This window comes from Delphinus delphis, chromosome 1 (assembly GCF_949987515.2).
Source record: "Delphinus delphis chromosome 1, mDelDel1.2, whole genome shotgun sequence".
Classification (NCBI taxonomy): Eukaryota; Metazoa; Chordata; class Mammalia; order Artiodactyla; family Delphinidae; genus Delphinus; species Delphinus delphis.
The window spans coordinates 14388918-14416559 of NC_082683.1; the positions used below are offsets into that span (position 1 = coordinate 14388918).

At 56.3% G+C, this 27642-nt stretch overlaps 1 protein-coding gene across 2 annotated transcripts in view; it reads right to left on the reverse strand.

The window, feature by feature from the left end:
• Positions 1-18008: 18008 nt before the first annotated feature.
• The window catches only part of UBR4 (ubiquitin protein ligase E3 component n-recognin 4), a 126741-nt gene continuing 117107 nt past the window's right edge, over positions 18009-27642 (reverse strand). For both annotated transcript variants that reach the window (XM_060015371.1, XM_060015365.1), the window contains exons 102-106: positions 27409-27603; positions 24986-25210; positions 21642-21732; positions 20785-20947; positions 18009-18394 (exon numbers count right to left, since the gene is read on the reverse strand). In XM_060015371.1, the coding sequence (XP_059871354.1) occupies positions 18330-18394; positions 20785-20947; positions 21642-21732; positions 24986-25210; positions 27409-27603 (739 nt within the window). In that variant the 3' untranslated portion in view covers positions 18009-18329. The remainder of the gene's footprint in view (positions 18395-20784; positions 20948-21641; positions 21733-24985; positions 25211-27408; positions 27604-27642) is intronic.

Consider the following 27642-nt stretch of genomic DNA (forward strand, 5'->3'; position numbering starts at 1 on the left):
TGGAAGCTCAGATATAGATAATCGCTAGGGTTTCCTCTAAAATTATGTGACCGGAGTAAAGGCCAGGCTAGACTCCGTATACATTCTTTATACATTTGCCCCCTGTTGAAGCACAAGGCCCTGGTGGGTCCCAGTTGCAGAAAACCATTCAAGTAATACATTTAGGGAGTTACTTCAAGTGGCAATAAAATGGGTCGTTGATTCTGGAATGACACAGACCTGGCTTACTCAGCTGTGTGCTCTGGGCAAGTTATTCCTCCTGAGCCTCAGTTTTGCCATCTGTAAAATGGGAATAATAACAATAATAGCTAACATTATATAGCACATACCATGGGCCAGGCATTTTTGTTCTAAGCCCTTTATGTGTATTGACTTCTCATTCAAGAGTCTAACACGCAGCATCCCAATTTTATAGGAGAGCTGAGGCACAGAGAGGTTAAGTAACTTGCCCAAGGTCACACAGCTAGTATGTAGTGTTGCTAGGATTCAAACCCCGGGCCACCTGGCTCCAGAGTCCCTATGCTGAACCCCAGGTCCACACTGCTGCCCTCCTCAGGAGGTGGTGAGGATTTAGCAAAGGACTGCCCTGAAAGCTCCTGGCAGAGCACCTGGAGCACAGTAGGCATGTAACAGATTGTCGCTGTTGCCCTCAGGTGGAGAAGAGCCCCTGGGTCACATCCAAACACCTGGGGCACAGCTGGGTCATGACCAGCTAGGAGGCAGCCCCTTCTGAGCTTTCCTTGTGCGGCTCCCAGTCAGAGGCTGAGAGGGGAATTCGGCTGAGAAGGCGTCTTCCTCATAGCTCTGGTGCAGAGGCCTCTGAAGGTGGATGATTCAGGGTCTGAAGCGCCTGGGGCTTGTAGATGGGGGGGGGGCGCGGAGGGGGGGGGGCCTCGGTGAGAAAGGTAGCCCCACCGGTTCCAAGGGCCGAGCCAGGAGCTCGTGGATGCCTGTCCGGGTTCCGCTACCAGCATCTTCAGAGAGTGGGGTATGACAGCAACCTGGAGGAGGGGCTCAGAGGTCAAAGGACCATGACCTTGCACGCACCCGGTGGTCATGGCAATATCCCAGGCCTGGGAACAGACACGTGCACAGGAAGATGCTTTCAGTTGCAGTGTCGTGTAGCTGAACTTGAAGATCTGATTCAAACTGGCCCAAACAATGAAGAGGCCCAAGAGTCTGGCAGCAGGTGACGCTGGATACAACTGGTCTAAAAATCACCAAGGGCCCACTTTTTGTGCATCTTCTCCTTTCCTGCGGCAGAGCTGGCTCCTCTCGTGACCGGCTCAGTCCTGGCGGAAGGGGACTCCCCCTCATCACCCTGAGTAGGAAGGAGAAAGCATCTCAATCCCAGCATTCCCAGCCCCAAATCCTGAGATTCACTCTGATTGGGCCTGCTTTGGTCACATGTTCACTCCTGAGCCAATCCCTGTGGCCAGAGAAATGGAACGCACTGATTGGCTTAGTGTGAATCACAGGCTCTAGTCTTGCATCCCCTGCCCAGAATGGGAAATGGTAAAGGGCAGATGGTTGCCTGGGGAGGCAGAGAGCAAATCTCTACTCCATCAGGTTCTGGTTCCATTTCTGCTACTGCCTGGCCATGTGACCTGGGCAATCCATTCCCCTCTCTAGGCTCAGTGGACTAGAGTAAAAGTTTTAAAATCTTGACTTAGTCTTGCTTTGTTTTTTTAAACGTTTTTTCAAAGTCTTATGTGGAACTCCAATATATGAACCAGATCCAACTGGACATGCTGTGGTTGAAGTGGAGGAGGGGCCAGGACCCTCAGCCTCCAGTCCCTACCTTTCCCCATGGGGGCTCCAGGAGCCCCATTGTCCCCTCCATCCCTGGCAGCCCAAGCCACCTGAGTCAACATGAGCCCAGCACCACTCCCAGCACATGATCCAGGTTGGTTGAACTGTCCGGTTAACGTCCAGGGAACCCTGGACACAGTGAGGTGGCAACCCCAGGGTCCTGGTATACAAAGGCGAGACTAGGGGTTTGTGAACCCCATTCCCACGATAGTCCCAGCACCTCAGCACCCTCAGCCCTTTCAGAAAGCACCTGCTGCTGACCATGACCTCACCCTCACGAGGAAATGGTAGGCATGGGGATGGCATAGTCAGGGCCTTCACCCACTGTGGGCGACTCAGCCAGGAGCCAGGCTGGGGGAGAGAGGTTAATAGCCATGAACAGAACCGCCTTTGACTACAGTGCCTGCCCCATGTTCTCTGAAGGATGGCCCTCACCCCCTCACGCCTGCCTGGTCCCCAGGAGCAGGTTAGGTCAATGCTGAGTTGTTTCAAAATAATAATAAAAGAGTGACAGCCATGCCCCCCTCCCTCCCTGGCAATTCACGGGGTGTAAAGCTTTTTCCTTCCCTTTGGCTCAATTGCTTTTGACAGCAGCCACAAGAGGCAGTAAGGGTTAGGTCCCACTGTATGAGCTGACATTGACTGAGCCCCTGCCCTCAATGCCTTATTAACTCACGTCACCCTCTATACAGCGACAGGAGGCAGACACTATTGCTAGCCACGCCCTTGAAGAGAACCTTGAGACTCGGGGAAGTGAGCCCTCGCCCCTCAGCCGGATGTGATGCAGCCTCCACTCAAACCCAGGTCTGCAACTCAAACCATGAGAGGAGCGGCCGACACAACTACAGCTGCTAATTCTGCAGAAGAATAGATGGTCACCGTCACCAAATCCTTGAAGGAGAGAATGGGAGAGAAGGATTGCTTGGGAATTCTGAGGACAGAACAACATCAACACAGGGATGCTTCAGGGGCTCCGATGTCGATTTGACCCGAGAAAGAACACTGTGACACTCGGAGCTGAGGGACAAAAGACAGGGCGGCCTGGTGAGGCCTGAGTGTGCGGGCGGAGGCTGAACGGCCATTTGGCACGGTGTGGCCAGAGTTCCCACACTGATTGGGGTTGGGCAAACATGGTCTTGGAGTTTCAAATTTTGTTTATTTCACTAACAGGCCCCCCCCGTGTCTCCAGCCTCAGCCCTCCCCACCCACTCTCCACGCTGCAGACCCAGTGAACTTTCCAGAGCGTCCCTCCACCAAGTTGCCTCCATTGGCAGTTCACCATCTTCGCCAAACTACCCAAAACTTAGTGGCATAAAACCACCACTTTATTATGCTGAGTCTGTAGGTCAAGAACAGACAGGGCCTCTCGGGGATGCCTTGAGTCCATGATGTTTGGGGCCTCGGCTGGGAAAACTCGAAGGCTGGCTGGGGCTGGAGTCATCTGGAGACGTGTTTGCTCACATGCCTGGCGGATGATGCTGGCTGTCAGCGGGACCTCAGCAGGGCTGTTGCCTGGACCACTTACACGTGGTCTCTCCAAGAGAGGGCTTTCTCAGAGCATGGCAGCCAGGTTCAAAGAGTAAATATCCCGAGAGAGCACGATGGAAAAGCATTTTTGTGACCTGACTTTGGAGGTCACAGAGTGTCATACACAAAGCCCCACCATATACCCAGAAAGTTCCACCCAGGGTCAAAGGAAGGGGACATAGACCCCAGCACTGGATGGGAGGAATGTCAAGGTCATGTTGAAAGAAGAGCAAGCGAGATGGGAGAGAGTGTTACGGCCGCCTTTGGAAAAAATAATCATCTGCAACACATGACTTCAGACGGGGGTCCGACCCCTCAGCCTGGCTGACGAGGCCCCGTTTATGCCTCCAGCCTCACTGGTCTTCGCACATGCTCTTCCTTCTGGCCAGAAAACTCGTCCACACATCCCACCCCCACCCCCTTCACCTGGCCCACCTCTACTCACCCTCACGGCTCAGCGGAGACGTCATCTCCTCCCAGGAAGCCTGCTCTGACCCCTGCCCCCACCGCAGCTGGGCTGGGGCACCTTTGGACCACAACAATTTGCCCCTCTGGGTGCAGCGGTTTCTCTACTTTTTCGTCTCTAACAGACTGTGAGACCACGAGGGCATGGATGGTGTCCACCCCATGTGTCTATCATTATATCCCCAGCCCTGGGCCAAATTCCAGCCCCTTTCTGGGTCCTGCTGGTGGACAGCCCGCAGCCACTCCCTCCAGGAAGCCTTCCTGGATTGTCCAGGTGTTAGGTGTCTCTCCTGCTCTCCCACAGTCTCCCTGTGCAGGTGTTTGGAAAGGCTGGGATGAAAGCACAGAGCTCTGCCCCCTGTTCCCAAGCCACAGCTTGCTATTGCAATAAAAGAAGCAGCAAATTACCACACGGGCTTGGAGCTGTAATGATTAAAACAGGGTATTGTTCTTGGGGCTGCTAATTGCATACCTGAGAAATGAGGCCTGCTCAGCCCATGGTGTATTAACACAGACCTCAGCCACAGTGCCAGGCCTAGACTGGCAGAGAGCCAGACACAGATGTGACAGGGGCAGAAGAGTTGTCCCAGGGCAGTGTGTTCTCAAAGGGGGTGACTGCATCAGCCTCATTGGGGGACCTATTAAAATACAGATTCCAAGGCCCTGCCTCAGACCCACTAAAGCTGTATCTGGGGGGCTGCGGGCCTAGGAACATGTATTCTTGACAAGCTCCCAAGGTGATTCTGGAGGTCCAAGCCTGGGATTTCTAACTGCCCCACCCCAAATCCAGACAGACCATCACACCACCCGGCCCAGCTCACCTTGAGAATGTGGCAAGATTGAGAAAGTGAGGACAAGAAGAGGGCAGTTTTCCCAGGAACTCAGGTCAAATCTTCCTCGTGAGCTGAGGGACCCAGGACGAGTCACCCCACCTCTCTGAGCACAGGCCGATTCACCCGGAAGCCAAGGGAGCTTAAGCTTCCAAGATGCCCCCAAGGCTCCGGGAGGGGCCTCAGCAACGGGTTCACTTGCTCGTGTGTGTTCAGCGATTTGCAAACGTAAGATATTTTTGTCTTCTTTTTCTCAGAGTTCCTGCCCCCCAAACTGTATGAGCTTCAGGCTTCCTAAGAAACGAAGAGAGTCGTTTGGATGTCACAGGGAGCTGTGGGGATGAAACGAGCAGACATAGGTAGAGCTGCCAGCCCGGAGCCGGACAACCAGCTGTCCAGGGAGAAAGCACCGCCAGGGAGGGGCTCAGCCTCTCCGTGCCTCCGTGTCCTCGTCTGTGAGAGGGACGTGTGACCGCAGCTGTTGTGCACATCGCGCTGTGCGAGCATTTGACCAGCGAATGTGGATAAAGCATCCACCCAGCTCAGTGCCTGCCGCAGAGCGAGTGCTCCGCAAGTCCGGCCAGAGATGCACAGCTGATGAACAACCGTGCGACCAAGCGAGCAAGGCGGCCCAGCCTGAGAGGGCTGCGTGATGTGTGTGCTTTTGAAATCGTGTTCCTTGGAAACATAGAAAGAAGATAAGGCCTGCTTTCGCCAAGCCAGTTTAAGAACGGTCCTGCCGAGAGGCAGGCGAATGGACTCAGTGAACCAGATTCGCTGTAATTCTGGGACCGGAGTGACAGAGTGGCCTCGACCTTGGTCCAGTGGTTTCTGGGAAGACACCTGCTCTGAGGAGAGGAGCAGACACCCAGATCAGAGGATGCTGGAAGGTTAGGGCAGGAGGAGAGCTTGAGGATGGGGTTTCACCCAGTGCAACCCCCTCCCGTACTCCCTATGCTACCAGCAATTGTGAATGATATTTTCATGGAGGACTTCCTGGAGGAAGCAGCGTTTGAGCAGGGAGGGAAATGACAGAGATGGGCAGAAAGAAAAGACAAGGCCAGGAGAGGCAGGACACTCAACAGTCATCAGCAGAATTACGGACATTGGATGAGCACATATTAGGTCAGGATTTGCCTATGGGCTGCATTCAGATGGTCTCGTGTTAGGAATTCTTTTCTTGTTTCTGTTTATTTTGCTCATCTGCTTTTATACTAATAGTTTTTAAGCTCTGAAACAATTTCAAACTGGTAGAAAATTTGCACGTATAATAGTAAGAACTTTTTTTCTGGCTCCTTTGGAAAGTAAGCTGCTGACCTGATGCCCCATTACCCCAGATTCTTTGGTGTTTACCTTCTACAAGGACACTTCCCTACACAACCGCAGCAAAACCGTCCAGTCAGGAAGTCAGCATCGAAACACTGCTACCTTCTGCTCCCCAGGCCCCGTGCCGGTCGCCCAACCGTCCCAGCAATGCCTTTTATAGCCAAAGCACCCAGTTCACAGGCCTAAGTTGTCAGGTCTCCTCGTTCTGGACCAGCGTTACCCACCCTTCCTTTCACGGCCTTGACACCTTTCAAGATGTCGGGTAAGTTATTTTGTAGCATTTGGGTTTGGCTACTGTTTCCTCGTGGCTGGGTTCGTTTGTGGCAGGACTCTCCCACGTGGCACCTACTTAGCTTTGAATTTGTTCCATCATGTCAACTGGGGTCACTTGATTAAGGTGGTGTCTGCCAGGTTTCTCCACTGTCAAGTGACTCTTTCTCCCTTTGTAATTAAGAAGGAGATACTCTGAGACTAGGTAACTATCCCATTCCTCACCAAACTCCATTTATTCACTTATTTATTTATAGCAGGATGGACTCGTGGTTTCCTATCGTATTCAGCAGTTTATAATCCATGACTATCATTGTTTACCATTAATTCTCAAATTGCCCCAGAGTTGGCCAGTGGTTGCCCCTTCAAGTGGTTCCTGGGGCGTCTTGGCACGTGTCTACCATTCTTTGAGTATTTCCTTAATTTCTGGCACAACAAGCCATTCCAGCTTCATCTTGTACTTTCCCCGCCTCAGCTCTAGAATCAGCCATGCCTCTAAGGAACCCCAGTTCCTTTAGTGGAGGGTGGTATACAGAAGCCAACATCTGGGTGCTAAATGGGCTCGTTCTTACTGGGGAGAGCTGCTACTCCCAGGCCCTCTCTGTAGACAGAGCCGGGGGCAGAGACAGGAAGCACATTTATTTACACACACACATACACTATATGGTATTTACACATGTACATCTATATTTCTGTATCTCTCTCATATTGAAAACCATGAGTACACACTGATACCTCAATTTCCAATCCAATGCCGCAGGATTCATTTTCGGTCTCTCCCTTTCCATATCTGTAACTCCCTTCTTGGATGTGAAAATCTGTGTTTCCTTGGTCCTTACAATATTTACCAAGTTGATGAATCCCCGCACAGGTTAACAGTCTCCCACCACTGCCATCCCCCCCACACAGGGATGCCCTCCTCACCCCTCTTGGGCTCTGGCCACCCTCCATACCCTGCTGGGGCTCCGACACCCGCTGTGGCCGGCTCCCCCCTCGTGGATGACCTTCTCACCCCTTTGGGTTCTGATACCCATACCAGATCACCCTCCCATGGGGTATCCTTGTCCCCTTGCTCAGGCTCTGATTGTCCTCTGGGCCACTGTTACCCCTGTGAACACTCTCCTTCCCAGAGCTAGTAAGTTGCAAAGCCCAGATTCAAACCCAAGTCTGTCTGATGCAGACCCTAAGATCACTGCATTCTCCAAACAGTCCCGAGAAGGAGCCCGCTTTATCTCCCAAGTGAATTTTCCCAACTCAAGGGAATTGAGGAGGTTCTTAGCCTCAGCCAGGGCTGCTTCTCCTGGGGGAGGGAGGACAGGGACCCCACCTGTAGCCCTTCTGCTGGGCTGTGCGCCAGCTCCTCTGCTCCTGCCAGCTCATGGCTTCAGAAGGGACCTTGGGTCTCCCCAGGGGTGAATTCAGGAACTGGGAGTGATCCGGCTGCCTATGGCAGATAATAAAAACAGCTCACCATTTTTTCAGCACTTTACAGTTCACAAAGCCCTTAGCAAATCTGCTGAGTCTTCATCAGAGCCCTACGAGATAAAGATCAGTAAACCCATTGTACAGTCAGTGAACTGAGGCTCAGACTGGGGAAGGGGCGTGAACAAAGTCCGCATCAGACAACCAGTGAGTGTCAGAGCCAGAACTGCGCTCAGGCCAGGCTGACCCAGGCCTGATCCTTTGCTCCTCCCCCTCTGGCACTCCCCACCTCTCCACTCTCCTCTTCAAGCAATGGCTTGGCTCAGAAGGGCCCACATCTCCCCCGCGGGCCTCTCCTGAGAACCCCAGGTACGTAGCTACAGCAACAGGGCTGGGCAGTCCTGTCCCTGCCTCTCGGAGCTATAATCTGGGGCAGACATCATGGGCGGCTGCGGCACCAACCACAGTGCAGGTTGTATCCACACCCTCTCTTCCTAGAAGCCCAGCCACCCACTCCCTTTATTGGGACCAACAAACTAAGGGGTGATCTGTGTTGTTCGGGGTTAGCCCTCGTTTGCCTTGTCCCCAGTGACTCCTATGGGTGCCCAGGATGGATGGTCCCCTCAACGGCCCGGCCCAGCACTGGCGCAGGACAAAACCCTGGTGTCAGCAGGCCCAGGGCCAAGACCCACCCGCGAGTGAGGGCGGCTCCCCGCCGGGCACTTGTGGCTCTGCTCAGCCTTGTCGCAGACGGGCTGGCCAGGCAGGCGGGAGGCACACTCATTAGCCGGCACATGTCCAGGGCCCTGAGCCACCGGGCAGCCTCGTGGGAGCCCCAGGCAGGCCAGGCGACTCCTCCGGGTCCCTGGGAGAGGTCCCTGCGTGAGTCAGCCCCAAGCTGAGCTCAGCACAGAACTTCTTCCCTGGTCAGCCAAGGAAGCCACTTCCCACGGTGGGAACAGCCTTTGTGCCCCAAATTCCACAGAAGGGGACCTGAGTCTCCACATGGCCACGGCCGGGGCTACGTGACACCTGGTAAGGCGAGGAGATGAGTGCCCGCCAGGTGGGGCCTCCACGCACCCCAGCAAACTGAAGGAACCCCCTTACCCTCCCGATGCATACTGGGGGGCCACCCCCCTCCCCCAGGGGGTGGAGAAGGTCACAGCCAGAAAAGGGGCCATCGGAGACAGGACCTTGGCCCTGTGAGCCCTCGGTGGCCCTGGTGAAGGATGGGCCAGGCACAGATGCCTTCTAGTGCTGGTCGGGGGGCGCACATTACCAAGGCACGGCAAGCCCACCGGAAGTGGAAAGGTCATTGGGTGACGTTGGCCGGCTGGCCCCCAGCTCACGATGCTGCCTCAGCTTCCCCGTCTGTAAAGTGAGACCGTTGTTTCTGACCAGTGGTCTCTATTCTGTTCTCCGTGGAGCCGCAGCCCCCTTGGGGGAGGGGTGGACATACCAAGAAGGTGGGCCACCAGCTCCCACTGAGACAATGTCCCCAGAGCTGGACCTTGGATTTCTCTTCACCTGTGGCGGAGGTGGGGGATGGTTGGGGGCGGGGTGGCGTGGTCCATTTAGAGTTTGGCTGGAAAATAATAAGGTGTGAAAACCACTGACCCAGGGGAGCCTAGGAGCCCTTAGCACGGCCATCCCCGGCTTCCTTCCCTCCCTCTCCTATTAAGCTCATTCAGCACCCGGACTGCGTAGCCCCACTGGGCTCAGGGCACTGGGCGTACTGAGGCACAACGAACACCTGGTCCCTGCGACCTGTGAACAGGTAGGAGTAAGCCCAGGTCCAGCAGATGGGGCTGGGGACAGAAATGAGTTGAGGGCTGCCTCAGTTTCCCTAAGGTGCTCATCCTTGAAAGGGCAAACTAAGTGCAGGCCTGCTGGTGGCATGTCCTCCAGTTTCCCTAGTTCAATGCCAGGGGCACGGGCAGAACACGATTGCACTCCTGCCTCTGGGGATCTTGCGGTGCCAGGGAGCTGATGCTTACAGAGATGATTCCACCCAAGCCAGAGAGGGCTGTGATCAAGAAATGAGCAGTCAGGGGGCCAGCTGTGAACACACAACCAGGTGGATAAATACGGCAACTTCAGAGCGTGACAGGTGCTACAAAGACAATAAAATGGGCAGCAGGATAGAGAGAGATGGGGACGATATTGGACAGATGCTGGGAAAGACCCCTTTGAGGAGGTGACATGTGACTCAAGTACCCCGAAAGAGGCTATGAGAATCTGAGGAAAGAGCGTTCTTCATGAGCAAAGGCCCTAGGGTTGGAAAGGGCTTGGCTTGTTGGAGGGACAGAGGCCAGTGTGGGTGCAGCTGTTTCCTCACAGGCTACACAGCCCCATTGCCTTTTGGGGGCACCTGCCCCAGCCCCCAGTCCCACCCTGGCACGCAGGAACATGCACACAGAGAATTCTCTGCTTCCTCCATCGGTGGATGCAGAGTCACAGATGAGGAGAATTCCTGCCTCATGGAGACCAGGCCCCAGGCCATCAGAAGAGGATCGCAGCCTGCCCCAGGGCAGGCTGGGAAAATCCCAAGAGACAAGAATTGAGGATCTTGGCTGTGTGGCTGCCTCCCTGTCCCCCCAGCCTGCCTGGGCTCAGGTGCCCAGACACGTGCCAGCCTCTACCTGGTGGGGGCCCCACCCTGGCAGACGGAGCTTGCCCAAGAAGAGATGATATCACCGCCTTCTGGCCAGGGGACCGGCTCTACAGAGAGTGATGGGGCAGCCGTCCTGGCGGTGGGGCGGGGAGGGCAGGGCTCCCCTGACTCCAAAGGAAGGCAGGGTGGGAGGTATCGATGCTCGTTGTCACAGCTCCCAGCCCTCCCGTCCTTCTGAGACCTGTCTGTGAACCCGAGGGGCCATTTCCAGGCCCAAGTTTACGTTTGCCAAAACACCGGGAGCCTGGAAACGCTCAGGTTCTGCCAGCGAGTCTTTCCTGAGGACCAGCCAGAGCAGGGGCTGGGCTGGGGGAGGGGAAGGAGGGCCACTATGACATGTTTTACGAAGGCAGGGTTGGCAGCCACTCTAGATAGAGATGTCACAGTGGAGACAGGATGGAAGGGTGGAGGGAGCCAGCTAGGCTGTTACCACCCTGGGCGGTGGCCTCACACCCACCTCGGGAAGGGGTGGCCAGGCGTGTCCAGAGGCACCCAGTCACAGGGCGCCTGGCCACCGGCTTTGGGCCACACGGCCCTCCTGAGGGCCGAGCCTGAGTCCCTCTCACACCTGTGATCCCCCAGAGGCCTGCTGCTTCTGGCCCTTACACCTTCCTCTCTGCTGTCCTGCCTGGAACTTCCTTCCCCTGCCCCCCCCCACCCCGGCCCCAGTCTATGTTTCACTGGTTATTGGGACTCAGCCCAGGGGGCCGCTCCAGGAAGCCTCCCTGACCCCGGCCCCTCACCCCATGGTTCAGCCACTCTGCCCACCAGCTCAAGTCCCCTCTGTCACGGCCTCCATCCTCCTGTCCACTCCTCGGCTCGGGACCGACAGCCTTCTTTCACGGCAGGCTGAAGAGGGACGTGACCAGTACTTGTCCCCGTCCCCCAGGCCTGCCACAGAGGAGGTGCTCAGAGGGCACCAGGCAAAGGAGGGAACGGAGGCTTCGAGTGGCCGGCAGTCAGTCAAACGGCATCACAAATAGTCAGGCACTCGGAAGGGAGGGGCTGGCAAAGTCCCCAGCCCAGTCTTCTCTTGATGGGAGGTTGTAATGAGACCCTCATCAAGCCCTTGACCTGACTTCTGGTTATGGGACAGGAGCAGGTAGAAGAACCAGTTAAATGACATTTCAGCGAAACAGACAAATCCTGCTGTGGAACATTCTAAAAGACCTCCTACCCGGGCTCTTCAAAACGCCACTGTTGTGGGGAAAAGGTGGGGGTGGAGATCTTCTGGAATACAAAGACAACTAAAGAAAAAGGCATCCGTCAGCCTCTGGAAACCACTCACCGAGTCCTGCCCTGCGAGGTCCCTCTATCACCCCCAACCCGGGCCTCAGTATTCCCATCTGTGAAATGGGAAATGAGCAGCCGAGTGGGTGGAGAAATGGAAGGCTAAGCCTCTGGGGGGCTTCCAGGAGCAGCAGGAGAAGACCTGGTCTCGTCCAACCCCCTCAAGCTAGAGACAGGCCAGCAGGGCCTGGGACATGCCCTGGGTCACGCGGACCCATGTCCTGTCCACTGCGGCCAGGCCACCTTCCTCCCAGTCCTGCACCTCCCCTGCCGCCCAGCACCCCAGCTGCGCCCTACACCTGCAGCCCCTCCCGGGTCCACCGCCCACTCACCTGGCACCAGGCCTTTCCCAGGGCAGCACCTACACTGGCTGTGAGACATGCCCAGACCCTCAGGGGCTGGCCTCCCTCCACATACCCTCCCCCACAGCTGTCCCGGCCCCTCTGGAGATTCTGCTCCCTCCACTTAGGAACCCCTGTCTCAAACGCCACTTCCTCCAAGAAGTCCTCCCCCGACGCCAGCACACGCCTCCCCCATCCAGAGGTGGTTTCTCCCTCCCTGAGGGTCCCGGCTGTCCTGTGCCTCAGTCCACCGGGCCTCAACCCTCTCCCTTCATCCCTGAGGTGACCCTCTGGCCTCCCCTGGAGGCCCGGCCCTGAGCTTGGGCACAGAGAGGCCTCCATGGATGTGTCTGCGAACGCTGCCCTGTGCCAGGCTCCCAGCGGCTCCTGATAACAGCCGTGTGGTCGTGACAGCACTGTGCCGGGGGCCTAGTGGTCGTAATCTTGCTCAACTCTGCTGTTGGGATGAGTAGCTCCGAGCGATTAAGCAATCTGCCCAAGGGGGTTGGTGACTGGCGGGGCTGGGACGAGACCCCAGGTCAACGGGACACCAAAGCTTCCCTGTAACGCAAACTCCCCCATTTCCCAGGCCCACCACCTGGGGGAAAACAGCTGTCCTTGTTTTTGGCCTCTGATTCATCTGAACCCACCTGTAAGTCGTGGGCGCCCCGCCTCAATCCCCACGAAGGCTGTGCAAGCCCTTGCTTTCCTAGCCTCCCTGCAGCCTGCCCAGACTTTGAAACCAGAGCCAGGGATCAAGAAACAGGATCAATGTGAGAACTTGTTGGGGGCTGGCGGGGGTGGGAGCGGCCGTGGGGCACAGGCAGGCCGGGTGTCTGGAGGAAGGTGGACTGTGTGGACCAGATGAAGTGAGGGAGGGGTGCTGGACACTGTCGCTGCCCACTGCACAGCACTCCCGCCCCTGCCTCTGGCTCGGGGGGACCCGGGAGCATTCATGTCCCTGCCCTGTCCAGCCCCAGGGAGGGACACTTTTGTCTGAGCCAAGCTGGGCTGTCTTGTCTCCTGACAGGGACTGGCACAGAGATGGGTCAGGGACCCATCTTCGGCCCATGAGACGTGAGGGGGAACCCCTGGGGACTTCCGGGAGAGGTTTCCCGAGGCTCTGATGCAGGGATAGGCAGGCCCCATCTTTCTCCGGTGTGGTCAGGCCAGGCGGGAAGCGATACAGGGACCCCTGGGGGCAGTAGCCCTGTGGGACCTGGAGGGTCGCCGCCTGGGAGCAGAGCCGACAGACAAGGCCCAAGATGTGCTCGCTCGGAGACCCCGGATCAGCTACTCCTGGGTCCCCCTCTGGATTTGCTGTTGGGTGAGACGGTAGGTCCCCTTAACCACTCAGGCCGGTTCACATCGGACCTCTGTCACTCACAGCCACGAGCCTCTCAGCCCCTCCACGTCCCACGGCGACACCAGCACCCTAGTCACTGGTCACAGCGTTTGTTTCACCTCCAGCACTGTCTTCAGCAGGTGGTACCGAGGGCAAGCAGGGGGTCAGCCTGTGGGGTTTTGCTGTAAATCTACACGTGGCAGTGTGACTACAGGCACAGGATGGCATGGGGAAGTTTAGGGACTTCGAACGGCTGACGGGGGGCGACGGGGGCCCCCAGTCTGCGTCTCTCTTCACCGTAACCCACTGTGGATCCCTCTTCCAAAGCAGGACTCAGTGAACATTTTCTGCAAAGAGCCAGAGAGTCACATTTCGGGCTCTGTGAGCCACATACGGTCTCTGTTGCATATTCTGTGCTTTTCTTCCAACCCTTTAAAAATGTACAAACTATCCTGGCTCTCAGGTGGTGCGAAAGCAGCCAGATGTGTCTCACCCCGGACACCCTCCCTGAACCAGTTAGCCTCTTTCAGCCAAGTCAGCCTCTGGGGCACTAGGGAGCTTTTCCTGTTTGCCCCCCACAGGCCCGGCCACTCAAGTCCAGATGTTTCCAAGAGAGCGTCCAGCTGGGATAAGCACAGAGACGAGGTGGCAAAGAGATGACGGCTGTGGACTATGGCCTCAGGTGGACTTGGACTCAAATCCCTGTTCGGCCACTTCTGACAGGGCGGCTTCGGTTTCATCATCTGGAAAATGGGGAGGATTCTAGTGCCAACCTCATAGGGTGGCTGTGAGGCTCAAAACACCCCGTGAGCACTTTCCGCGGAGCGAGGCCCATGGCGGCTGGTTAGGACCATGTAGGGAAACATCTGGGGCCTCCTCTGAATGGCACGTCCACCAGCTTCTCAGTGAAGCTGCATGCCCCGCGGTGCTGATACCCAGGAGCCTGTGCAAGTCCCTGTCCCTCCCCGGCCTTGGTTTCCCCCCAGAGTGGCTCATTGGACAGATCTCCGTCCACCCTCCACCCTCCCAGGAGTTAATGAGATGGAAACCCCCATGCCCGTGGGTGCATCCTGTCCTCTCCCAAGCCAGGCCGGGGGCAGCACAGCGCAGCACGGAGGGGAGCAAGGCGGGGGCCAGGCCCGACCTGCCCATCAGGTTCCTGCTGCCTCAGCATCTCCCCTTTCTCTGGGAGAAGGCCCCTCCAGAGCTGTGGGAGGGGACCCCGGGAAGGTGGGTGCTTCTCCTCTGGTCTGCTGCCTCCCCCAGGTTCCCTTCAGACTCTGAGAAGCCCATGAGCCACTCTCCCTGCAGCCCTGCCCCACCGGCTGGGGGACAACCAGAGTCAAGGGCGGGGGGCAGGGTGGGGGCTCTCAGCAGGACTCCATGAAAGGCCCCTCGGAAGCCTCGTTCCCACATCAGCGAGACGCTTCTCAGGACCCACAAGTGTTTGGCACCTACGCTGAGCTGGGCGCTTTGCAAACATGGTCACGTTTATCCTGTGAGGCAGCACTGCTCACGGCCTTTACAGGGGACCTACTGAGGCCTGCAGGGTCTGCCAGGCGTAAAGAAGGCAGAATCAGAACCCAGGACTGTCTGACTCCAAAGCCCCCGGACTTCCCACCCGCTGCCCCAGCCTTAGAGTTGGAAGTGACTTTTGATATCATCATCCCCTGCCCCCCCCCCCCCACCTCCATGTGGCACGTCTGTGGTTAAGACCCAGCCTCTGCCTGGGTAACTCCAGTGATAGAAGACTCACTACCTTCAAACAGCTCTTGTCACTGTAGGAGCCCTGCCGTGGATGGAACCCCACCCAGGCCTGTGAAAGCCCTTCTTGGGCTGCCTCGTTCATAACCCCAACAATTTATGTTTCCAGAGCCTCCTCTGAGCCGCGGGCTGCATAAGCGCTCCCTTGGCTGACCCCCAATGAGGTGTGCTCATCTCACATGTGGAGAAACTGAGGCTCGGAGAGGTAACTGAGGCTGCACAGCCAGCTCTGAACCCAAATCTGACCCCAAGCCCTTTCCCTGGAGCCCTGGCTCCCAGGCCCCACCCCACCCCTGAGCTGAGCAGCCTGGTGGGCAGAGGAGGGCAAGTGTGCGGGGAAGGCCATCATCAGGTGTGGCCAGTCTGGAACCATCTGAACCCCCCCAGTGGGGCTGCCTGTTGAGAAAAACAAGGACCCAAGAAGCAATTAGCCCAGAAAATGGTTCGGGACAGGAAGGGACTAACTTTTTCTGCCCGATGTCCGTTGGTGCTGTCAGGGGACGCAGGCTGGGGGAGGCCGAGTTCTTGCCCTGGACCAGCTTCCACTCCTGCCCAAGCTCTGCCGAGGGCTCCGCTCTGGGGCCTGTCACAGACCTGTACGGCCACCGTGTCGGCAACCTGCCTGCAACTGCAGCAGGCACGGGGAAGCACCAGGGGTACATACCAGGAAAAGCTGTGGCCGTGAAAGCAAGAGACTTGATGCGACTGGGCTGAGGCCAAAATTCTGAGGACTTTGCAAGAAACCAAAATATGAAGGGCAGAGAAAAAGAAGTGAACACCTTGTCATGAGCCTTGGAGACCTCAGCCTTGCAGGCCCAAGGAACCAAGCCGTGGTTAAGCTTCCGAAGGCCCTCGGTCAAAGCGTGAGGCCCCAAGGCGTTGCCATGAGCGCGGCTCAGCCTCCATCAGTGCCCGCCACCCGGCAGGCAGGGCTAGTCCCACCTGTTTACCCCGCACCCTCCCCTACTCTCCCCGCTGCCTTTGCTGTCCCAGACGAAGCTGTTCCAATCTATTCCCTGCTAGGATGTTACGTCACAGCAACTCCACACGGTAACGTGGACCTGGGATGTCTCCTGGGAGACGACCAGAAAACGGGAGATGATGGACCTACGAGAGGGAATGAACTTGCTGTGCTCAGTGTGAGAAGCAAGTGTGCCTGAGACCAAGGTCCGTCACCCACCTTCAAAGCTGGACATATCTGGACCTCACCTGAGACGTGGAGCTTCGTTAAAGAAAAAGCCAGGATTCTGCAGACTGCAAATGAATTCATCAGTAGTAAGAGCGGCCATTTCCTTACTACATGGCAACCAAGTAAACTCGCGTAAACGTGGCAACCACCTGACCCCGTAGATACCGACATTCCCATTTTACAGATGAGGAGACTGTGAAGACACCCAAGGTGGTGGAGCTGGGGTCTGAACAAAGGAGTGAGCGCCTGATGCCCTTAGAGGCCGCTGCCCCCTCCCTCGAGCCCGTCCGTCGCTCAGAAAGCCCCGTCGCCCACCCACACCACCGTGCACTCCTATGCACTTGGCACATGCATGCTCTCGTCTGCCAGGGCCTGCCTGCCTCTAGCTGGGGTTTTGGGGGTTTTTTTTTAAAGATTTTTTTGATGTGGGCGTCCCTGGTGGCGCAGTGGTTGAGAGTCCACCTGCCGATGCAGGGGACATGGTTTCGTGCCCCAGTCCGGGAGGATCCCACATGCCGTGGAGCGGCTGGGCCTGTGAGCCATGGCCGCTGAGCCTGTGCGTCCGGAGCCTGTGCTCCGCAACGGGAGAGGCCACAACAGCGAGAGGCCCGCGTACCGCAAAAAAAAATGTGGACCATTTTTAAAGTCTTTATTGAATTTGTTACAATATTGCTTCTGTTTTATCTTTTGTTTTTTGGCTGCGAGGCATGTGGGATCTTAGCTCCCCGACCAAGGATCGAACCTGCACCCCCTGCACTGGAAGGCGAAGCCTTAACCACTGGACTGCCAGGGAAGTCCCTCCAGCTGGGCTCTTGCAACAAATTGCCCTTGTTTCTCTGGCTAAAGCCCAAGCACGACACTCACTCCTGCTTGTGTCTGCCCGGTCAGGGGCTCCGGGGAAGACACACTAAGTCCTGGCTCTGGGAGTCTTCTGAAGGGACCTAGAGGCCCCTTCTGTCCCAAATGGTCTGGCCTGAGGAGTGAGCCACATAAACTGGACGTCAAGATAGGGGACACTGTCACTCGGGAAAGCAGGTGGCAGAGTGGCTCACAGGGAAGTGAAGGAGACAGCCACTATCGAGCTCTTCTTCCCCGCGAGGCCATGTCTGGATGAGCCTTGCCCTACAATCTGGGGAGAGGCTCGTGGGAGTCCTGCTGCCTCGCTAAGAGGGCTGCTGCCCATGAACGTGGGGAAGCAGGTCTCAAGGCCCCCAGAGGCAGCTGCCACAGTGGTTCAGGACACGACTTCGGAGGCGCAAACCTCAGCTCTGGCAGCTACAGGCTGGGTGGCCTTGAGCAATCGATGCTGGTTCAGAGAAGGCGCTCAGTAAAGGGCAGCCACTCAAAGTCTGCCCCAGGCCCTCTCCCAACATGGCAACACTGAAGAGAAGTCGCCAAAGGATTTCCCATTTGAAGTTAACAGGGGACCGTCAAATGCCTCTGCTGTAGAAAGACGGCGCTGAGCCGGCCTTTGGCAGAGGACTAGAAAGTCACATGTCTTTGGGCTCCAGCTCTTAAGGCCAAAACTTAAGAGAAGCCAAGGCGTTTGTTTCAGGAAAGATCATAGCCGTCAAATGCGGTGCCCCAACTTGCTGGCCGAGAACAGACAGGCTCCATTTGGCGCCAAGAGACGGCGAATGTGACACACGCAGGCCTCCCTGCTGACGCCAGACAGGGCTGTGCAGTCAAGGAGAAGTGTTTGGCCAGTGTCACTAAGGAGCGGTTCAAGCACAGGCAACACCTTCCTTTCCAATGTGTATTAAGTCATTTGTTTATTTCTCAAGATGTGCACACTCAAGTATTCAGTTGGCCAGGACAACTCGTGGCTCCTAGATATGTACAGGTCCTTCGACGGCTCGGGTTACAGACAACTTCATAGCTAGTGCACCACACACACGAGATAAAACAGGAAGCCTAAAATCCCCAAGCCACTCCAAGAAAAGTGAGGGAGGGAGGAGGGAGGAGCAATGATGGAGCAACGATGCAGCAACCCGTGGCGGAAATCACACACAGGAGGGGAGAACACAGAGGCAGGCTAGCTTCCATCTCTGTCGACCGCCGTTTCGTGTGGTGCTCAGGGGACTGAGTCCAACAGGTCCTTCAGGAAGCTCTCCGGATCAGTGATTTCTGATAAGAGACCTGGAGAACAGGCAGAGACTGCTTAGCAGCGGCCCTTGCAGCCCCCAGCCCCTGAGTCACGGAGGCTGCGTCCACGCGGGAAACACACTGTGCTCCCACAAGCTCGGACACAGCTGCTCATGGGAGACCGGCGATGACCGCAGAGACAGTCACCAAGCAAACACTCTCTCCTGGGAGGGGAGCTGGGCTCCGACACCTGGCGCTGCGGCAGGATTAAAGGCGTTTAAAGTGGCAGCGGCCAGCTCACGATCTCCCCAGGGCGGAGGTGCTAAACCCGGGTCCATGCACCCTGCAGGGGCCTGTAAGTCCACTGAAACTCAGTGCGCAATGGAGGGTGGGCGGGGGGGGGGTCCTCTGGAGAGAGTGTCTACAGCCTTCAGCAGATTCTCAGAGGGACCTGGGGCCAAACAAAGGCTAACTCCACTGCCCTCGAGGGCTGGGAGGAACAGGATAGGGTGAAAGAACCCAACCCCTAGTCCAGGGCCTGGGGCAAGCTGCCAGAGCTCAGGAGCTCCGTTTCCTCCACTGCCAAATGGGGACAGTGACAAGTCCTCGTCACATCACCCTGGGGATTAGATGAGGCCAGTTATGTGAAAGTACCCAGGGCACAGAAGGTGCTCGCTCAATCAGCATCAGGTCCCCTGCGGCCCATCCCTCCCTCACAAGCAGGGCTCTCACTTGACCAATGCAGGGTCGTTAACCCCGAGGCGGGGCAACACTCAAACTGAAGTCTGGGCTAATGCAGGAAGACTGGCGCCCATCAGCTCTTGCTGGTTTGGAAGGTGTTTTTGTCCCTGCATTTGAGTAGGGTGTGTCGGATGTTCTGACATTTCCTACCAGTTTGAACAAAGCAATAAAGCCATGCCGTAAACGCCTGGGCTCGAGTGGAAGGCGGCAGAGGCCTCCCACCTGACCTGCCCCCGCTCTTCCCTGCTCCAGGGCTGATGCAAAGCCCTGAACAGAGGTGAATACCTTCCTTCCCCTGCCTGCCTCTTCCTCCTCTTCCTCGAACTTTGACATTCATATTGACAGTCTTTGTAGACATTCACCAGACCCCTGGGTGACGGGTAAGGCACTGGGCCCTGAGGACACAGACACACAGGCTACCTGCTCTCAGTTGGGGCCACCTCTTGAAGAAAGCAAGGAGTGTAGCCAAGATAAAATGTCTAGGCTGAAAAGACACCCATGGGAGCATCTAGTGAAGTTAACAAAGGAACTGTGGTGAGCGGTGGCAACCTCTGACCGACAGGTAACGGGGGAGGCACCAGACCAGCAAAGGCCCGTCCAGTATGGCTTCCACTGAGGCCACCGCAACAAACGGCCAAACTGGAAGAAAGGCCTGGAGCTTTGGGGAAGCTCCATCCGGGAAGAAAGAGGAATTCACACTGAGCATCACTCCGAACGTTTGAGGGTTCAGTGCCCAGAGGACAGACTAGAAAATGCTAGTGGCGACCTTCTCTTGATAGGGGGATCTGGGGAGATTTTTCCTTGCTCTTCACACTTGACAAAATTGCCGTCAGGGAAAAGGAAACAAGCTCACAGAAGAGTCAGGCAGGTGCGGCTCCCCCCTGCTTTGGCTCTGGGAGCCTACCTTGGAAAGGACGGTGGTGATGGGGGGCTGGACTGCAGTGCCCACACCCTCAGAGCGCACGGGACTTTTAATTCTGGGTTGATTTCCCAGCACTGGCCCAAGTCACCTCCCCCTGCTGTCACCTGATGCTTGGTTATGAAATCCAAACAAATTTTAATGTGTTTGCAATTAGGATGACAAATTTGTTGTATAACACAATGACTTCATTTTTACCAGCTGGGGGATGAGGAACTGTCTGAGGATGTCTCATGTGAGAGCACTTCAAAGCACCTACTAGCAGAGACGTTCTTTGCTCTCTTTTGATATTTACTATTTATCTTAAGAATCAGAGTTGAAATCTTCCACACCTCCCCGGGGGCAGCTGTGACATAAGATGTCTCAGTCCCCGAAAGGCAGGAGAAGACAGGTAAGCTCCATGTTAGTTCTCTGAACTGTCATAAGAAGCCAGGAAACCAAAAGGGGCTCCAGTGATTTTCCAGCTATGCCCCACTGGGAATTTGTTTAATCTTCAAAGCCTCAGTTACCCCATCTGTAAATGGGGATAACCACAGCTCCGCCTCACACAGGGCTGCCCTGCAGACTGGGAAAGTACGTGCATGAGAACACGGCCCCTGGGGTGAAGTGAGCCGCATGTCACGGCCGCATCTTGTTACCAGGGACCTGGTATGTACACATCTCTCCCAGACCCCTCGGTGGCGGCCCACGGGCTGGTTCTCGCCTGTTTTTTCCTGTGTGTGAAGATGAAAGCGATGGCCAGCCCCACTAAGATCCGTGAAAGATGAAAAACCCTGACACTGACCAGCGGCGTCGAGGAACTCTGAGAAGGTCTCCACTGGCATGAACTCCTCCTGGAAGGCCTTCAGGGCCTTGTCGGCAGCTTCGTGGATGGGCATGTCGTTGTGGCGGATGTACTCTGCCAGAGAGCAGGACCAGCCACCCTCCGTGTTGCTGGTCGGCACCTTCTACGAGAAGCAACAGGACACACAGGCCGGGCGGGTCGCTCAGGTCAGGCAGGGAAGAAGAGGGCCCTCCCATACACATCCAACTTTTCCCTGGAGGATGTGTTCTGCTTCCAGGAACAACAAAATTTCACTTCATTCCTCTCACAGCCCCTCTCCTAAGCACACGTCACATGAACCTACAAGCTTCGAGAGGCGATGCGTTCTTTCCTCCCCATCCCCTCCACCATCAAGCATTTCCCCAAGAAGAGGGACTCGTCAACATGCTTTAATTCAGCTGTTTCATTTAGATGATGAAAGGAACCACCCCAAACCCTCTGATTCTCTCAAGGCTGAGAGGAGCGTCCCTATTATAAAGTGGGCTGGAGTAAGTTACACTCACACAGGGCAACGGAGTTGATCCAAACAGAGGGGACGAGAGCAAACAGAGAGTGACTCGGGGTGGAGCGGGGGGAGAGCGGCCTGTAGAAGAGGGTCTGCAGCAGCCTGAGACCGGGTCACAGGAGCAGTCATGGCTACAAATGCAGTCTACACACGCAGGGGTCGGAGCTAGAGGGTAAACCCCTCCCCACGGCGGGTCGGCCTGTTTCTCGGGGGAGGCTGATGGAGGAGCCGGCTGCCGAGGCAGGGTCAGAGCCACAAGCACAGACGTCTACGCCCCTGCCAAACCCGGCCACGCTCCCAGCGGCCTCCTTACCTTAAACATGTTATAAATGAGATCAACGAGGGCCCAAAAGAGAAGGGAAGAGCGATAAGCAGAGTAGTCCTTCACCGCCTTGTCTGTCAGCCTGGAAAATAAAACCAAATCCCATGTCCGTGAAGACCCCGGGAGGATACTCCCAAGGACAGAGCCAAGCATTCTGGGAGCAGGGGAAGAGTCACGGGCACTGAGCATCACTCAGCTCCAGCCACTTGCCATCTTCTCAGAGGAACACGGCCACGGGTCAGAGCTTCTGAAGCCCTGGGACCCAGAGGTTTATTCACCACAAGACGCTGCGTGACACAGTCATCTTTAGTAGCGACTCTGCTAAGCCAGGGAAAATGGGAAAGAGGGAGACGTAAGTTGCAACACGGCAGCCAAAAGGCTACTGCCTTAAAGAGTCGCCACAGAGTCCCGTGTTTCCCTGTGTTTAGCCCCCACACGCGCTCTCGGACTTGACGGGACCTAATAAATGCAGGAGGAAACAAGGTTCTACTTCAGTCTTCACATTCCCTCTTGGAGAGTTTTTACCAGCAGCCAGCACACCTAAAGCAGTCTCACACAGTAATCTGCCAACCGCGTGCCATGTTAAAACCAGCAAGCTGGTGGACACCTGGCGTCGGACAACAGTGACGTCTCAGATGCGAGCCACAGCCGGCCCAACACCTCCGAAATCCCGGGCTAATCCCAGAGCTCACCGCACCCCTTCGTTTCTAACCAGCATCGCTGCTACTTAATCCAGTGACGCAGTCTGGGATTAGAGAGCAGCCAAGCCCTCGGAACACAGAGGGCCGTCACTGCCAACACCGTCCACCGCCTTCTCAGCAGACGCTCCTGGTCTGAGGAATGATTACTGCAGGTAGAGCCACCATGAAGTACAGAACGACCAGCACCCACTCTGCACGGTGAGTGAAGTGCCGGTGCTAGGACTTGGTTTCTACAGCCCAAGATCTAGGAGAGGTTTTGTCTGCAAACTGCCTTCATACCTGTAGTAAGTAAAGGCTAGATAAACCCTTGTCGTGGAGCCTCTCCACCCTGGAACAGAGCCCACACCAAAGGCACCAGAACTTAGGATGAAAATGCGTGTGCATGCACGCACCATGTGTTTATATACGCTAGAATCATAAACATCAGACGAGCGTAGATGTTATTCATCTAGAAGCTAAAACTACACTGCATGGGCCTCAAGTGAAGGGACTACCTAGCATGAGACAGGCCAACCACACCTACACTCAGTCAATGCTTAAGTTATTAACCAAAGTAAAGTAAAATAATAAAATGAGACAATTCTGTTCGCTAAGGTATGCTACCTGTACCCTCCCTCCCCCCAACATCTCCAAAGCGCCCACCTCCTCCCCGACCGCCACGCATGAGGATGCTGCAGCCGAAAGGGAAAACTACTGCGAGGTGGGCCTGTGGACGACGATGAGAATTCTTTCTCTGCAACTCTGTGCGCTGGCAGACAAGGAAACAGAAAAGGCTCTGACGGAAGCCTAGTAAAGTCCCAGGCTTAAATACTTGCAAGTTCCTGGCAGAAGAATCTTTTTTCCTGAACGTAAAACCCGCAGAAGAGAGCAACTTCTCTTGTGCGGACTCCTAGATTTTTGTGTACCTGCTGCTGCCCCCCACCCCATAATGGGCTGAGGACAAAGCCTGCTGCCAGTGGCACTGCCCCAACCACCAGGAGGTCACCCTCTAAATGTCCCTCCTTGCAGGGTGTCCCACACCGTGCTGATGGCCAGCACTCTGCCACCCTGCTTCCAGGGCACCCTGCTCACACCCTGACACCCCGCCAGGGCCGCTCCTTCTTGCAGCTCTTTCGCATTGGTGGCACGAATCTGGAGTGGCCCTGCCCAACTTAATTATTTCAGGTTAATTAGTAAAGGTGACTAAACTGCTACAGAGGAAATGGCGACTCATGAGTGCAGCTCACACTGGATTTCCTAATTAAGCCGTGACCAAATCAGCTTTTCCTTAACTGCCTGGGACAGTAATGCATTCCAGTCTCCTAATTGAAAGCAACACAGCTCCTGTGGGTTCAGATTTCACACCTGTCACCGAGAGCCTGTGCCCAGTGAATAGCTACTTTGCGTGCTATGGATACAGGCCGAGCCTGGCTTATCAACAGCTTAGTATCTTCCAGATCTAACCTTTGACTCCCAGCAGCTAGTTAACTATTAATGCTTTAGACTCTTGGTTAACACTGGAAAGTGCTATGTTTGGAATAGGGGCAGGGGCTAGGTAGGAATCTAACAAGACCGGCCCCCTCCTGCTCTACACAGAGGCTGGCACTGGCTGGACCCAACAGCAGAGCTCCAACCTGGTCTGGGTCTCCCCGGGCCACGAGGTGCCTACCACTAGCGACTTGATAAATCAGAGCTGATGGAGGTGGAGACACCAGGTGTGCAAATTCAGGCCAAGGCTGCTTCCACTTGGTCTGTCATCATCAGGGGCCTAAAAGCTCCTCCCTGCACCCCTGTTGGAAATGTCCCCTCGGATCCTAGCGAAAGCAGACACAGGAGGACAGACCTTCCCAGAATGAAGCAGGTTTCCCTCAAGGGCAGAAGCAAGCTGACAACTCTTAGCCTACTCTGTAGCCCAGGGAGGGCAGGCTGCTCGGGGCCACGACGGGCCAAGAGTAGCGCCAAGGAGTCCCCTCGGGGTGGCGCAATCTGTGCACTCGTCGCAAAGGGCTTCTCGCTGTTGTTGTCTGCAGTTGTTTGCCTCGAGACACCTCCCAGCTGACCCAAATCACAGCACGGGGTCATGAAAACAAAGACCACTTCCTTCCTGAAATGCCTTCCTTCTTAGGGAGGTGTCCACACCAACAGCAGAGAAAGAAAGAAGGCTCATGGAACGTGGGAGCAGACGGGATAGGAATGTGACCAAGGAGGGAGATGAGGAGCTTTTAATACCAGAAAAGAACATCCCCGAGCACAGCCCCCAGGAAGCTTTGCTAGTTTATGCGCAGACCAGCAAGATTCGGAACACCTGGCTACCTGTCTCAACTGCCTGCCGACCCTAACCCTTCTCCTGAGAAGTCTCACCCTGTGCCTGGCTGGCTTCCTCTCTGAGGACACTTCCCAGGGCTAAGCCTGGCCCCACACTTCTAGTGCCTGAACAGCTGACCCAGAGGGGCAGGCACCCAGCGGCGTCAGGCCTCGACTCTTGGTGTGACCGGCCGGGAAGGCTCAGGCTCCATTGCCGAGTCAAGCGAAGCGCCTCCACTCAGCACCTGCGCGCCGCGGGCAGCTCTCACCCACAGCGGCTACAGAGTCCGGGCGACGGGCGGCCCGGGAGACGGCCCCCTGAAGCAGGCACCTCCCGAAGCGAGCACTGACCTGCTGGCTCCCCCCGGAGCCACTGCCCGGGCCTGAGAGGTCACCAGCAGCCGCCGCAGGATTTCCACGCGTATGGCTCGCCACTTCTCGGGGGGCAGGACGTGGAGGGCCAGGACAGTGAAGTAGTGGGGCCCGTCCACTTCAAAGGCACTCTCCACCCACTTCTCCTTGGGCTGCTCCAGAAAGCCCTGGAGGTTCTTCTCCTCTCGGGAAGTTGCTCGGGTTCTGGAACAAAAGGAGCACCATGAAACCAGGGCAGAAGCAGGGCACGAGCAGCAAGAGGGGAGGAGGCTTGCTCAATCTCCCGTCTTCTTTTACGTTTCCTGAGCGCTCGGCTCACGGAACCCCCCACCCGTCCTCCACCGCCCCTCCCGCCTCCTCTCCAAGCGGGGCACCCCCAGCCCCGCCCCAGTCCTTCTCGGGGGCATCTTCCTCGTCCCCCACCCCCCAGCCCAGCTCCGCACAATTCCAATTGCGCGTGTCCGGCACATTCACAAACACTCCGCCATCCACGTGTCCTGACAACTCTGGAAGGTGACAGCCGGCACCTCTTTACCAGGGTATCTGAAGGCCCGGGGAGTGAAGTGACACAACCAAAGTCACCAAACCAGTCAGCAAACCCAGAGTCTCTGAGCCCACAGCCCACACTCCCCGACTCCACGAGTCTCGGTACAGCTAACTGTTCACACGGCATTTGCAGCCGGTGCCCTTCCTAGGCTATCGTGGTGTGTTCTTTTATGTGTCTGTGTCTTCTCTCCTCCATTAGAACAGATTCCTCCCGGCGAGCACTGCTTCTCGTTCTCGCTTTTGCCTGAACTGCAGCAACAACGGTAATCATCAACTTTAACGCCAAGCCCCTTCTAAGAGCTTTCCATGGATTATCTCATTTAATCCTCACGATAACCCGATGAGACGGGTACTCTCCCAACGTTACAGAAGGGGAAACTACAGCACAGAGAGAGTAAATATTCTGCCCAAAGCCACACAGTGGCGAGTGAAGGAACTGGGCTCTGACCCAGGCAATCTGGCTCCAGAGCTCTCCCAGCGTGGACTCTCCACCTGCAATGAAGCTTCGACAGGTCACTAGACGGGCACTGAGACCACTTCCTTATCACGTATTTCTGGCTACACTCTCTCCTTACGACCTGGATGGTGCTCTCAGGCCAAGAGTGCTTGACGCCCCATCCTAGTTCCCTGGAAATAAAAACACAACACTAGTAGCAGCTGAATCAAAGTTACCAGGTCTGCACATGGCACTGCCAGGCACTGGGCTGTGGGAAAGCAGGGGGGACGGTACGGGGACACCGGGCACCCTTCTGCCCCATGGATGAACACAGATGGAACAGGCGGCTACACCAGACTGGAGTGTCCAGAATTGGAGATCAGAAGCTTTGTGCCATCGCACGACCCGCTCCACTCTGCGCTGGCTCGCGCTGTGTGTGACACACTCGCCTTCATATACAAACGTCCCACCAAAGGCAGCAATCCCTGCTCAACCAGCCCCCCGCTCCCCCACGCCCACCGTGACCAAGCTCACACCAGCGTGAACCAGCGAGGGAAGCAGGCTGTGGCTGGGAAACAGTGCCTCTTCGTGCAGCTTCCGGCTTGGCCTCTAACTGACCGAGACCATCAGGACACAGCCCGCTCCCTCCCCAACTAAGGAAACTAAGCATGAGTTACGAGCGTCTGGCATTTCAAAGACACAGTGACATCGGAAGCCACCAGCTGTGTTCTGCTAGACAAATCATGCGGCCTCTCTGGGTCTGCTTTGCTCCCCGGAGACTGGGGCGACCCCCTCCACCCCACTGCTGCCAAAAAGAGGCAACGGCTCTGTCAAAGGCCCCACGGACACCAGCGATCAGCACTGCTCAGGCCTGAAGCACAGGCCCGTTTTTTTTCTGGGCTACCTTCCTTCTCAGCTGACTTTCCCAAATAATCTTCAACAACACCTCCCCGCTCACAGCTGCCAGAAGCCTCACTCACTGAAGAAGAGACAGGGATAGCAAGTCCAGGCCCTCGGTCCTGCCACATCCTCCAGCTGTGAAACGCTCACCTGGAACAGCCTGTGTGCCTTTGACAGTGACCCATGGCCCCCCCCATCCAAGGGAATAGTCTTGCAAGTAGCAGCTACACTGAAGTAGAAGCTTCGATGATCTGGCCTCTCCCACTTCCTGCTCCCCTCTGGGCTGAAGGTCAGTCCAAGGAGGCAGCCCTTGGCTGCCCGTGCTGGTAGATGAGACAGTTTTGGAAAAGGAAGCCACCGTACTCTTTATTCTGTGTGATTCCAAAGAGGCGCAGATGAACATTCCTACTTCGGTAAAGGCTGCCTGGGGCCATTCATTCGTTCTAGAGCTAACTAGAGCGGCTGCAGACAAGCCGGGAGAGCTTGTCGGGCAGAGGAACCCGAGGCGCGCGGTACTGACGTGTTCAGGACGTAAAGCACGGTGTGGATGATGTACGGGATCAGGTGGATGTTGCTCTCCCGGCCGCCCCCTCCAGTGTCCGCGCTGAAGGACTGCTCCATGGCGAAGCGCAGGAACAGCAGCTTGGTGTCGTGGATGTTGAGCTGGTACGTGGGCTCCCGCTGGCCCGTGCACTCCTGGAGGTAAGTATTGTGCCTGGGAGAAGAGAGCAGGTGGTGAAGCGGAAGCAAGCTC